At 38.7% G+C, this 14,757-nt stretch overlaps 1 protein-coding gene across 3 annotated transcripts in view; it reads right to left on the bottom strand.

The window, feature by feature from the left end:
- The window catches only part of pdgfd (platelet derived growth factor d), a 62,588-nt gene that overhangs the window by 23,237 nt on the left and 24,594 nt on the right, over positions 1 to 14,757 (bottom strand). Inside the window, exons 2-3 of one of the 3 annotated variants that reach the window (XM_044354994.1) lie at positions 5,564 to 5,774; positions 3,168 to 3,354 (exon numbers count right to left, since the gene is read on the bottom strand). In XM_044354994.1, the coding sequence (XP_044210929.1) occupies positions 3,168 to 3,354; positions 5,564 to 5,774 (398 nt within the window). The remainder of the gene's footprint in view (positions 1 to 3,167; positions 3,355 to 5,563; positions 5,775 to 14,757) is intronic. The other 2 variants (XM_044354995.1, XM_044354996.1) reach the window with 2 other exon arrangements.

Here is a 14,757-nt window from a genome sequence, read left to right as displayed (position 1 = left end):
TTTATTTGATGCTTTGTGCAACTTGAAATGTTCAAATGCAATTACTGCCTGGATAATGTTCAAAAGCAATGTTTTTCTGAGTGAACTCAGGCCACAACTAACGATTGCTTTCATTATTGGTTAATCTGTGGATAATTATCTTGATTACGTGATTACTTGTTTCATCTATGAGATGTCAGAAAATTGTGAAAAATGTCAATTACGGTTTCTCAAAGCCTAAGATGAAAACTAAAAGGTCTTCATTTATCCCGACCAATCGTCCACAACCCGAAGATATTCACATTTAAGAAGTTGGAACCAGAGAACTGACTCAGAAAATGACTCATTACTCAAACGATTGAATGGATTAATGAAACGTTTAATCAATTATCAGAATAGTCGGCATTTAATTTTCTCTTGATTGACTGATTGATTATCAACTAGTAGTGAATGAAGCACTACTTCTATGTCTTGCAGCAGATGGTGGGCTTACAAAGTGCATGACTATGACACCGGAGAACAGGTTTCTCATTCTGACTCATGTCTGTGGTTTTGTTTAGATGACAAAAGATTACAAAAGGTTGGTTAAGGTTAGTGAACGATTGTGATTTTGGTTAAATGTTAATAAATACATTGTGTCTTGTGCCTCAAGTCATTGCAGACTTTTTCTGTACTAAAACAAGACCCTGATCTTTTCCTAAATGTAACCAAGTGCTGCCTGTGTCTAAACATAATCATTAAAAAATTACAGCAACATTCCCTCATTATGTTACTAGAAAATATGATCTTGCTTCCATTAAGTTTCATTCAAATTGATTTGCTTTTGCAACTTAGTTGTAAATAAATGAATTTCTAGGAGACAGGATTGAAACTACAGTGCCCAAATGAGGTTCTGTTGATAATGTGTTGAGCTTTCAGTGCAGATCATGAGGATAGACAGGGTAAATGTTTTCACAGGGGCTTTTATGTGAAAATGACTACATGAAAGCAAAAGATCATCTGCAAACACAGTATTTCTCTCTCTCTGTCTTGCCCTTTATTCCATCTGTGCTCATACCATTTTTTTCTTCTTTTTTTCCCCTCAGATAATAAGCAATGCCAGCAGTTCAACCCCGTCTGTGATGCCGTGTCTTCTCCCCTCTCCCTCTCCTCTGCACTCATGAAAGAGGAAGCCAGGGAACATCTTTAAATGCCTTTCTGTCTCTCTGCTGCTCTTTCTCTTCCCCTTTCCCCTCTGATTATAGGGCTGGAGAACATCTTCAAATCTGAGTCCCTCTCTTTCTTCTTTCCTCTTCTTGACAGAATGACAAAGATAATCTCCTTAACTGTTCATTTGACAGCCTTTAAGAGAACATTTTCTCATCCTCGCTCCCTTCCTCCTGCCCTCCTTCCCCTATCCCTCCATCTCTCCTTTACTGTCAAGTGGACGTGTGAAAAAAGAACAGTCGGCTAATACATTTTGGCATTTTATCGACAGTGTTATAGGGCTGTCAACGAATATTATTAATTCGATTATATAATCAACTTGTAAATAAATCCCCCCAAAACAATATTTGATTGTGAAAATTAATATTCAGTTGTGAAAAAAAGCAGCACTACTGCTGCTGTCTGCCTTGCGAATTCTCGCCTGGGCCTGGGCTGCTGCACTGAATGCACTGCATGACAGACAGGAGTCATACAACATCACTCTCATTGATTGAAAATGAAATGTATGTCAAGCTGAAACCTGCAAATAATTAAACAACAACCATGTGGTAATGATGGCAGAGAGTTCACAATCTAACTCGGCTAGAGCGAATGATTTGCACTCTGAGCAATCTAAAAAGCTCCATTTGGAAATACTTCAGATTTTGGTGACCAGTATGAATATTACCTAACCTTTTTAAAAGTTAGGCTATTGAATAACATTAATTACGATCATTCCTTTGATCTCACTGTGAGAGACAGTGCGTTCTCAGTTTAGCACCAACCATGGTGCACAGAGAGAAAGAGAGAGAGAGAGAGAGGTCTACGGCATTTAAATGAAGTTTTACGGTATAGGACATTATTTTATTATTATTACATATATTATATTCATGTAATTATGTAGTTATGTGTCTCGTTGTGTAGGTTTGCCCTTATGCCGTAGGACATAATACGTAAAAATAGATATTTGAGTGGTTCAAACCATTCGTATTTTTAGAAGGAATAACCAAATGTCAATTTTTGCCAATTTTGACAGAATGTTGTTACTAGATCCTCCCCCTCTCCCTTCCTCTGTGCCCATCTCTACCCAGTCTCATGACAGTTTGTGAAATAGTCATGAAATTGAATCGTACACCTACTTTCCATTTTTTTGGTGACACTAAGCATGACTTTCAAATGAATGTATTTTATTTGAAATAATGGTGAATGAGGCTCATGTGTAATGCAGCCGATGCCACAATTGAAAACTAACAAAAAAACCCTTTCTTTTCAGAATTGAAGGAAAAATAATTAAAATTGATGGCCTTAACCTTAACCTCTCATATTGCAGAGTTATCAAGGACAGTTTTGTGTTTTTGTGCTTAGAAATGTTAAAGATATTAAAAGAAAATCATAACACAGTGATAGTGAGGAAAATACTTCCAGGTGGCAGGTCTTCTGGTCCGCCCACCAGACTGAGGTGGACTGATAAAATTCAAATAAAGAAATAAAAACAAGGAGAAAATCTCATGATTAAATGTTGAGTAATGTAGTAGTTATAGTTTTTTAAAAAAGATAACAAGTGAGAAAAAACAATACAGCTTCTGTGCTCCAGATTGCTGACTGACAGAAAAAAAAGGCACAAAAGATATTCCAATTGAAATTAGTTTGAAAGTTGTGCTTAGTGTCCTGAAAAAAATGGAAAATTCGTGCCCATGTGCACAAATCTATAGATTCAATTTTGTGATTATTTCACAAACTGCCATGAGACTGGGTTGCCCATCTATTGCCCCCCCCCCCATCATCCTATCTCTATCCTTTATTGTCAAGTGGTGGTAAAAGAGTGAAAGAAACATTTTATCTGGAGTATTGCAGTGGTACTCAAACTGAACCCAACGTGACAAAAAATATAATAAAAACTTTAAGCTGTGTCCCATATAACAGCTCATGATTCATCGTCAGCTGTGTGTGTGTGTTATAGTGTGTGTGTGTGTGTGTGTGTGTGTGTGTCTTAGTGTAAGTACCTCTCTCACCAGCAGCGAGTAGTAGACTTTGAATCCCGGCTTTGCAACAAAGTAATCATCAGACTTGAAGGTGACTCTGAGCATGTTGGTTTTGGAGTTGAGGCTAGGCGGTGCCTTCTGCCCACACCAGCGACCCCAAATTATAGTGCTGGTCTCCAATTGGTCCTCCACTTCAACAAAGTCATACCTGGAGTGAGACATAGAGATAGAGAGGCAGATGAATGTGTGGGAGGAAAGAATGAGAAAAAGACAGATGATAAACACTGAACATGTCAATAAAATATAAAAGGTGAGATTTTGAAACTGAAGAAAAACATGAACAGAATGTTTCTGTCTCACAAATGGAAAAGTTGGGAAAGGTTTTCATTTTTTGGGTAACGACAACATTGCACTCACCAAGTTAACTGCTTAATTGAGATGTAGGAATGCAGTGGGGCAGGAAACAAGCAAACTGATGATCATACAGGTTTTACACAACATCCAACCCAGGCTGGCCAAACATTTTTGAGTAGAAACCAAGGTGAATGGTAAAATTATGACCCAAACTATCCACCATAAACATTCATCACAGTTATCACAGTTTACAGACAACTATGATCTTCCATACTCACAGTAGTTACACACACAGACAGTTTTTTCTGTGCATTAAAGGATTATTATCTACTGTGTTTTCTCTCAGTTTTATGTCCAAATTAAAGGAACATTTTGAGAAATATGTTTATCTGTTTTCTTGCCATGAGTTAGATCGATATCACTCTCATGTGTGTCCTTTAAGTATTAGGCTCCAGCCAGGCTAAAGCTTAGCTTTACACAAAGATTGGCTCTGTCCAAAGGTAACAAAATGTGACTACCAGCTCCTCTTAAGCTCACTAATTGACATGTTATAGCATGTTATGGGAAGTCACTGCTCCCAGCCAAGAAATCGCTCTGCACATAACCTCTCACAACTTGTCATATTTACACTTTGGTTCTTGTAACGGTTAAACACATGAGATATACTGTACAGTGTTAATTGGTGACTGTTAGAATTGCTAGTTCTCCAGATTTTGTTACCGTTTAACAGAGCCAGGTTACTTGTTTCCCCCCATTTCCAGTCTTTGTGCTAACTGGCTGCTAGCTCCAGCATCCCAAGTGGGATCGATGTTCTCATCAAGCTCTTGGCAAGAAAACAAATAAGTGTGTTTCCCAATATGTTAAACTATTCCTTTATAGGTTTAAAAAATATGGCTAAACTGCTGTGTTATTTTCAACTTGTCTGATAGCCTAACTGCTCAAATTTCTTGCCACATCAGACTTGGGCCATACTGCTGTGTTTCCATATCTCTATGATTACTCATTATTGGTGAGTAATGTGTTATCATAAAATGATAAAAAATGATGGCCAAAACAACAAAAAAGACCGAATTTGTAAAAAACTGTAATTTTCCTTTAAAGACATAGTGCACATTTAGTTCCTTCTGATACTCTAAAGTGCTGTTTAGGTTAGTTTTAGGGTCTTAGGACAAATTTGAGACAAATTTATGTTGTGTTCTCATACCACTCTGCCAAAGTCCTTGAAAACAAGTATTTTGGAGGGAAATGTTTAGAATAACTTTGACTCAACGTTCCAGCAATCAATTCCCCAGTCAACTAGTAAGTCCATCTATCAAAAACACACACAAATACACACACACACAAAGTCAATGTGACATACAAGATTTGAAAAACCAAGCAAAGCTCCTCTCTCCCTCTTCTTACCTTTCCAAATCTCTCCTCCCCCTCTTTTCCCCCTGCTGCTCCCCCTTGTCTTTTCAGCAAAGTGCTTACAAAGACAGCTGAGTTGCATGTGGGGATTAAAAAGTCTATTTTCTCCCCTCAACCCTCAAGGACAAACTTCTTATACTTCTTGCCAAGAAAGCACACTTCAACTAAGTGATACCACCCCCTCAGCTTTTTATATTCTTTTCTCTCACATCCTTTAAATCATAGTTTATTGTTGGTGTGCTAATGTGCATACATGATAAGATAATTTTTACATGTTTTACTGTTGTACGTCTTTTCAGTTTTTACTCAAACTTTTCCTCTTCTCTTTGTCACTCCAAACCATCCTCTCAATCATTCCTTCTCTCACTTGCTGGATCTTTCTCTTGTCTTTAATCACTGTTACTTTCATCTGACTTTTCTCCCTTACAGTCCCTTGTTATTCATCAATGCTTCCTCCCCTTTGTACTCCGTACCTCTATCCTTCTTTCCCATCATTCAGTTATTGTCCTTCTCTCGTTTTGTCTTTTTTTCTGAAGGTGTTTTATGTCATCCTGCTCACTAATCTATATCTTCTGTTCTCATTCTCTCCTCTAAATCCTATTACTCCCCTCTCACTCTGTTCCTTTTCGGTCTTTCTGTATGTCATGTTTTACCTGCACGCTCCGTTCTCAGCCTCCTCCAGGCCAAAGTGTCCGTCGAACTCCAAGTGTATGAGGCTTCCTGGTGGTGACAGCAGTTTCCATGACAACAGCAGGTTGCGTGGGTAAGCGTTGGGGTAGCGTGGGCTGTGGATGACTCCACCCACCGGTGTTACCGTGATGTTTTCCTCTTTGCGGTACAAGTCTGTGGTGAGGCGATTGCTGTCTGTTAGTGGTTACAACTAATCAGTTAGTTAGTCCAGTAATAAATAGACACAAGCAAAGCAGCTTGTTGACATGCACATAATATGCAAATCCACATGTAAAAATATCAAGTGGCCTTTAATGGATGTTGGCACAGAGACAGAAGCACGAACACATACACAGACAAACAATGCACACAAATTTTTTTTTGGTTTTTACATATCTAGTTCAAAAATAAAGGATAGAGGTACAAGGTGAGAATACCCATTAAGTCCAGTCTTCCAAATTGCTTGTTCTGTATGTGCAAGGATCTGTCGAACATGTTTTTGAGGATGTCCATGAGTGTGTTTGTGTCTTTCCTTGCTCCAAAGTGTGACCTTTTCACACCTGTTATATTTTGATATTTCTTGTGCATGAGTGGAAAATTTTCCCTGATGATGGTTTTAGAGATAAAGTCAACGGGTCAACAAAAAAATCACATTCATATTCAGTCATGAATACAGGCAGCTAATACAAAGAAAAACTAGCCCTCCTGAAATTAGGAATCATTCTCTGGTGACCACTAATATTCACACTCTTTAGAGCTGCAAACTATCAGTCAATTAATAAAGAAGCTAATTGATAATAAAAATAATCGTCAGTTGCAGCTCTAATTTATACCCTGCCTTGTAGTGCTCTGGCCAGCAGCTGTTGAGATATCTTGTTTTGGATCAACTGATGCACAGTCTGACATCACCACTGTCAGTCTGGAACTAAACTATTGTAAAATATACAGTATTGTCAACACAGCAAAGAAAGCATGCATGGTATGTACTGTACATGGAATGCAGCATGTAAAACATGTTGTGCTTTGCGTAAAAATGCTTATAGTGTGTGTAAATAACAGTGTCAGTCTTTACAATAAAGGAACATTACACTGCTATGCCAAAACAGACAAAATACTGTACAGAATGTCCCCAATAAAGTCGGTATGGTCAGTCTACTTTACTAGCTCACTACGCACCCATACAACCGTACACACACACACACACACTCTCTCTAAAATAAAGTATGCACATGATAATATATACCACCAACCACCTAAAGAATCTGCAAAAAGAAAATTAAAAAGAAATTGTCTTGGATCTATTAGCTATCATGGCCAGTGATTATTAGCTTTATTACTTTACTGACTTCTTCTACAAAAGGTGCTACAAATGGTACTTTCTAAAGTAGCGTGTAAAGCATAATAATTGTTCATCGGTATTACAAAATGTAATTAATTGGCCTCATCATTTTATTGATGACTTTCTAAAAAACGAGGGAAATTTTCACACATGCACGCACACACATACACTCAGAAGGTCAGACTGTGTGCTGAAGTAGGCTGACAGGGCTGTTTTTTTCTGAGGGGTGTGTGGTTTTTGCAAGGAAGAGAGAGCTGAATGCATAATCAAGGCACTATACCCTGCACCCCAGGGAGATGATGATGAAGCTTTGGCCCTCTCCACCTCTTCACTGCAAACCCCCGTCATTCCACCCTCCTGTCTCATCCCATCCTTCCCTCTCGTTACGGTTTTCTTCTTTGCGTCATTCAATGATCCTGTCTCATTGGTCATTCAACGTTCTTCTGTAGTCACACTGTTCTGCAAAATCTGGCTTCAGCAATTAACACTGTACCTAAGTGTGTGTGTACATGTATTGTGTATTAGAGAAAGGGTGTGTACCTCCAGTTATTAGCTGTTATGCTGATGTGAACGTGTGTGTGTGTGCATATTTGTGTGTGTGTGTGTGTGTGTGTGTGTGTGTGTTGGGGCAGAGTTTGTTTGTAATGGGATTCTTCCTCTGCTGATCAGAAGCCTGACTGTGTGAGTCCATTCACTCATGAAAGTGCTTATGTGTCAGGAACTTCCACCCACTAAGGTTGCTGGGGAACGGAGCTCTGTGTGTGTGTGTGTGTGTGTGTGTGTGTGAGATGTGTATTTATTTTCATAAGGGAATTTGTCTTTATGCGTACGGTACTGTTATCATTTCTTTGTATACAGAATTATCCCTTAATAGTAGACATCATTTTACAACATAGTATGAAGGCTATAAAGATAGATAGATGTTGTTACAGCAGCATACACAAATAGTACAGAGCAGATACTCAAAATCTCTGTTTTTGTCATGCACACCTGAACTCGCCACTGAAACAATTTCATATCTCCTACCTTCTATACATCGTGAACTTTTGTATTGCAGTAGAGCTTTGACAATTGTTTCAGTTCCATATTGATTTGGCTTTGGCTTTCTCTCAACTGGCTGGACAAGTTAGTAAGTGAGCTAATGCGAGATGATTGACGACGATGGCGCACTAGACATGGCTATGCTGCCTAAACTTTACAAAAGTTTTCGAAATTGAGCCCAGAGGGACTAAATAGACTCAAGATACTCTGTAAATCACCACTGAACCCTCTGGTATGACAGGGAAAGCGACGACTTCTAATATTAACTGCGCTCAGATGAAAAACAGCAAGAAGAAAGACACGTCTGTTACCAAACCACACCACAATATCACCACTGCCCAGCACCATGGAAGAAACCCCGAAATGAGCAAAAAATTTTGCTTAAAGCTCACTGAGATCAGGAGTGGCTTTACAACCAAAAAGGACGCTATTCACGTGCTTAAGAAGGACACTATGCTAAGCCACCTCCTCCTAAGAAGGAAAATGTCACCTTATGTAGACGTCATCGGTGTCATGGCATCTAATAATGATATTGGAGTTAGTTGAAAGCCTGGTGCGTCTTGTCTTGATGCTGATGGGTGTCTTGTAGATCGGTAACAAATGCCAAGGGGCATGACAAAGTGTCAGTATTTGGTGCCCTGGGAATGAGAACAGGCTGTGATCTACTATTATATGAAGGGCCCCCTTATTGTTGGGGATGATTTTAATTGCGTCAACAGTCGGGAATATACTTTCTATTAAAACCGACATAATTCCTACTCTACAGACTACATCCTTATGTCTTCAAACATGTCTTCCACATAGGAAACATAATTACAGAATATTTTTAAATAAATTTGAATTCAGTGTCATCTTTGGCTACTGCTTGGGAAGCCTTCAAGGCCACCAGTAGAGGATGGATTATTAGCTCCTCTACAGCTGAGAATGCAAGCAAGCAGAGAAAAATCTGCAATTAAGTGACAAATAAAGGAGATTGGAGGAACAGCAAATGTCTGACCCATCCAAATTAGATTTTAGGAAATCTCTTCTTGCCACCAGAGTGGACTTGAAGGGGATGTTACATTAGGAGACAGCTTATGCTTTATTCAAAACACAAAAGTTTCATTTTGAGGTGGGTGACAAGGCAGGCAAGATTCTACCTAATAGTCTAAAGCAAATAGAAAACAGACAGTTTATTCCAGCAATCAGAGATGACAATGGAAGACTTCAATGTGATGTAATGATAATTAGTCATTTATTTAAACAGTATAAAACTATAAGGAACAGAGAGAAAGGTTAGTAATGGGAAATGAATGAGTTCTTTGAGCATTTGGATCTGCTGTCTGTCAGTGAGATAGATAAACAGTTGTTGGATGTCCCCTTAAGACATTCAGATATTGAAACTGCAATTATGAAAATGGCTTCTGGGAAAACTCCTGGTGAGGATGGATTTGGTGCAGAAATTTGCAAATGCTTTAAAAAGCAGATATTCCCCATTCCACTTTTACTGTATGAAGAGACTGTTGAATGTGAATCTATGCCACCCTCTACGTGTAAAGCCATCATATGCCTTTTGCCAAACCAGGAAAAGATCCAAGACAAGTGGGGAACTACCGGCCCTTAAGCCTTCCGATACTGGCAAAGGCAGTGACTCTTCGTTTGGAAGGGGTAGTTCCATCCATAGTCCATATAGATGAACTTGAACAACATGTGGAGGCTCATTCATGTATTACTGGGTGCAGATTCCCTTGACAAGCTGGCTTTCGCTGCATCACTTGGTGCAGAAAAGCTGTTCAATAGAATCAAATGGCTTTATCTGTTTTATACTTTTAAAAAGTTTGGCTTCAGTCAAAGGTTCATTATTTGGGTTAAGGCCCTTTACTGTGCCCCGCATTTATCACTCAGGACTAATGGCCTAATTTCAGAGTCTTTTCCTCTTCAACGTGGAGTAAGGCAAGGATGCCCTGTCAGTCTCCTACTTTTGATTCATTCACTCTTGAGCCTTTAGCTTATACGATTCGTGCTAAAATGGATATACATGGTGTGAACCTACATGAAATGTAATTATAAATTGAACATGATGACATATTACCCTCAGTAGACCAGTTCCTTACCACCAGTTGTCTGTCAGCAGTTAATCAATACCTTTTGAAGATTTTCAGGGTATAAGATTAACTGGAATAAAAGTGAGGTAATACCTCTCAATTCCCATACCTATAGGTCTGATCTCAAGAGTACACCTTTTTTGTGGCAAATGAATGGAATTAATTATTTAGGAATCAATATTATATCCCCTGTAGCCAAAATATTCAGTCTGAACGGTCCTGTTATCCTCCATGCAGTGAAGGATGACATTAATAGATGGACAGCTTTACCACTATCTCCATGGGCCAGAGCTGAATTTTTGAAAATGAACATATTACCTAGGCTTACATACATAATTTCTTCTATTCCTCTTAAGGTTCCTGACAGCTGGTTCAAAGAGATACGTTCCCTCTTCACTCAGTTCCTTTGAAACAAAAATAAACCCAGAATTGCATACAAAAAAATAATTATACCAGGAACTAAAGGGGGCCTAGGAGTTCCGGATTTGTTTAACTACTACGTCTCGTATAACGCAAGGTATCCATTGTCATTGGCATACAAGGAACATTATCAAGTGGGCAGTTGGGAGTGGTTGAAAAAGTTGATTCTGGCCCAACATAAGAATATAACCCTGGCATCACTTGGATGCTCACAGTGGGCCTCAATATGGAGATTGGTCATACGTTTATCCAAATGTGTTAGATACAAGATCATTCAATATAAGATTCTACATGGAGCATATATGACTCCTGTCAGACTAGTAAAGATGACTGTAAATGCCTCTGATTTGTGTTGGCATAATTGTGGTATTAATGATTCATTTATGAATTTGTTATGGGACTATCCTGCTGTGAAATATTTGTGGTTAGAAGTGCATGCCACGATGTCAGAGATTTTAGATGTTGATCTTCCTCTCTCTCCTACCATATGCATTTTGGGTAAAAAAACAAAACAAAACAAAAAACCCCGATAATATAACTATCCCATGAATACACGCCTTTGGGCATTAGGTTGCCCTTCACTTAAGAGATTGATACTTCTCAAATCGAAGGAGCAAAAGCCAGCCAGCTTTCTTCTTAAGGGAGTCAGGGCTGGAGGATTAACTAGACTTCCTTAACATGGAGAAAGCAGCCTGTTTACTGAAAGACTTTGATAAGGGTCTGAGTGGGCACTGGGACATTGTCAGTGTTTGTATGTGTACATGGGTTGAATGTTTGTGAATTCATATACAGTATGTATGCATGCCAATGTATTTGTGCACGTGGCCACTATATCCACATTTGCATAACTCTGAACTTGTGACAAGTATACAAGGTTTCATGTACTCCCCACAGTTTTGTCTCATATACTGTATGTTCTGTGTTTAAAATGCTGAAACTGAAATTAAAAATTGTAACTAAAAAAAACCACAAACAAACAAACAATAAAATAACAGAACTAATGAGTTTCTTTAAAGGTCATATGATATCATCTTGCTTGTGATGTTTGCATGAAATTTAGGATTTTACTGCTACTACTTTGAAAAAATAAAATTATCAGGGGGTAGTATGAAGCCTAGAGGTTCAATGACTTGCTGCACAATAACCTGGATTCAAATTCAATATTTCCTTATCCAACCTGCTGGAGGGTCTCTGGCCAACCTCAAATCCTTTACAGATTCAAGGCTGCAGCTCTATAGCTGACACTGACCTTTGACTTACCTGGATGGGAGTATGTAAAAAGAGAAAATATAAACTCTCCCCAACTTACTCCTTCATGCATTAGTTTCAAATAGTACTTCTTGTCTCTGTTCTTTAATTATTAACATTGGAAGCCAATCCTGGTCCCGTACACAACTTAACACATTTTCAAACCTAGAGGTTGTTTGCTCCAGTTCAAATCAGTACATAGGTTGGTAAACTTGGTGTGTTTTCCCCTTAGTCTGTTCGTTTTCAAACAAAAAAAAAAGTGAACCAAAATGCATCACTACAAGCCACATGAGAACATTCACTCTGCTCATTGATCAGATGTGTCTGGGGCAGGAGCAAGAACATAAACACAGGAATAAGGCCCTGTAGAAGGTCCTCTGGCCAAATACTGTTCTTCGTGGCGCTAGTCCATGTCAGACCTCAATTAATTATCCGGCTTGTTGCTAGCAGCTGTTAAATTTGCTCATACACATTCCAGTATGCAAAGCATACCTGGCTACAGGAGCTGTTTAGCTCAAACTCGCAGACTATGCCTAGTAGTTGGATCAGATCAAGGTCAGATCACATTCCTGCCACAAACAAACTGTTCGAGTATTCGCTTGGGACCGCTTGTGTTGGCACGCACCCAAGAATGAATACTGTTTTCAGACCTGGCCAAATAAATTGTGCCAAGGGGGAAAATTAATCGATTTAACTGGACTACAAAGTGCAGGTCTGAAAACCCTCTTGTCATATGGAAACTTGAAGTCTCCAGTGCACATACTCTGAGAATGGACTTTTTAATGAAGTAGGAGAAATCTTGTATCCAGCAATTAAACTTTTGAAATGAACAATATCTGCATATTCATCGACTCTGGAATTCTTAATGAAGAGGAAGGAGTACATGCAATTTTAAAAAAGTTTAACTAGTTAACTAAACTTTTTTGTGGAGAACCAGACCATACACAAATTATTATTCAAAGCAGAGTATTTTATATATCTTTAAAAACTTTCTGGAGGGGATCTTTAAATTTTTCTACAATGTTTCTAAATTATGCTGCATGAACACAGGTGTGTGCGAGTGTGTCTGTGTGAGGGTGAAAAGTGAGTGAAAGACAGAAAGCATTAAGAAGAAGGAAGATACTAAAATGAGAAATGACAAAATATGCAAATTTGCTCAAGCAGCACCCAGCTCTTTTGGATGCTGTTCCTCAGTCACACCATTGACCTTACTATAAATCATGCAGCGATGTCAATGACACCAATGCAAATTAATGCAAATGATACAATGATGAGCGCAGAGATTTCGATTAAGGATCCAATCCTGAGAATTTGCAGTGCTGGAAACTAATGGGGATATTTAGTCTGTCTGTGATTTTGGATAAAGGGCTGAAATGAAATCAGGATTGAGCAGCATCCTGAAGCACTCAACACATATGTTGGGGCTCAGTGGGGTACAAAGTGCTTTCTTGAAGTTAGGACACTGACACATTTTTGTCTGGTTATTTGTCTCTGTACTACAACATGGAGGGTTTATTTTAATGTGCTCAATATATCAACAAATGTCAGCTTCACTGACAAAATCATATCACTGCAGGATGGGCACAGGATGAATTAAATATAAAAAAAATATGAGAGGCTGTTATTACTGGGCTTAACTATGCATGTAAAGATATGTTTTTCCAGTAAATCGCCTCCAAATATGTTACCAAATAGTTTCAGTTTAATTTCTCTGTCTCGCTTGCCCACAGTAACTACCACTGCTGCTCTGGTGCCTGATGTTCCAGCATCTGGTTTGTATCTCTTATTGAGGGAAGTGACAAAAAGCATCAGAGAAACAGAGAGACAATCTGTGTCTTTATCCACTTATAGTTCTCACTGCATTAAGCTGAAGCTTAGATTTTAAAAAAATCCATATGGGCTTTGTATGTATTTATTTTCCCAGTGGGATGGAGCAGACAGATTCTCGGTTGAAAGCATTGTTGCAGGTGGGAGTGATCAAAATGTTTAAAGGAGAGGGCAGGAGTGGGATGGTGCATTTTCATGAGTGGTTGGTAATGGTCCAAAATTCTGTGGCAAACAAGCAGGTGAAGGATTGAATAAACAGTTCCATGCAGATCTCTTATTTTGGATGAACACTGAGTCTACTGTTTCTAAATGAACTGCAACTAATTTTAGTCTTAAAGGGGACATAATATTCACATTTCTAGGTCTACATTTTTATCCTGGGGCTCTACAGGTATATCTTTGCATGATTTGCTGCACAAAAAACTTTTTTATCATACACTGGCCCTTTATGCAGCCCCTTAGTTCAGCATGTCTGAAACAGGCTATTTTAGCTCCTGTCTCTTTAAGCCCCGCCCTCCAAATGAGCCCACTTCGATCTAATTGGTTAGCTTTCAGAAGCTGTGTCATGACCAACTTCCCACTGCTCGAGTGACTATGTGAACAAACTATGAAACAAACTATAGTAGTAGGATTTCACTACTTTTTCTTGTTCTTTACCCAAAATGTCAACTTCTCAAATACACCTGTATATGTTCAAGCCAAAATCTGATCCGAAATATGCAAGTGGACAAAGCAAGCGACACATGGAAAAACATTAGCAACAACCTTAGAAACCAAGGCTACAGTATAGACAGCCGTTTGTGGGCATGCATGGTGATCTGATGTCAAGTAGAAAGCAACAGTTCAGAGCAGGTTGAGGCCCTGGCTTTTGACTTGCCGGGAGCATATAACAAAAGGTAGGCAGTGGCACCTTTAAAAATGTATCCAAATTTGCTACGGTTGTATTTTTTTGCATTTTTGAAAAATCTTTGCAACATAAGATCACAGCACATAACTCAAATCAATTAAAGCCACAAAATCATCAGTCTTATTATATGGTGTGTTTACAGGACCTGTGTTCTAAACCAGTCACATAACAATAATCTCTTCCAAACTTGACGGAAAGTTTAAGTTCTGCAATCTCAAGAAATTAAATGATGTCACTGGTGCTGATAATATCTTCGACAGTCTGACTCACACTCCTAGATTTAAATACACTCACACACACAATATCTGACAC

This window comes from Thunnus albacares, chromosome 6 (assembly GCF_914725855.1).
Source record: "Thunnus albacares chromosome 6, fThuAlb1.1, whole genome shotgun sequence".
NCBI lineage: Eukaryota > Metazoa > Chordata > Actinopteri > Scombriformes > Scombridae > Thunnus > Thunnus albacares.
This window is presented reverse-complemented; position numbering and strand designations above follow the sequence as displayed.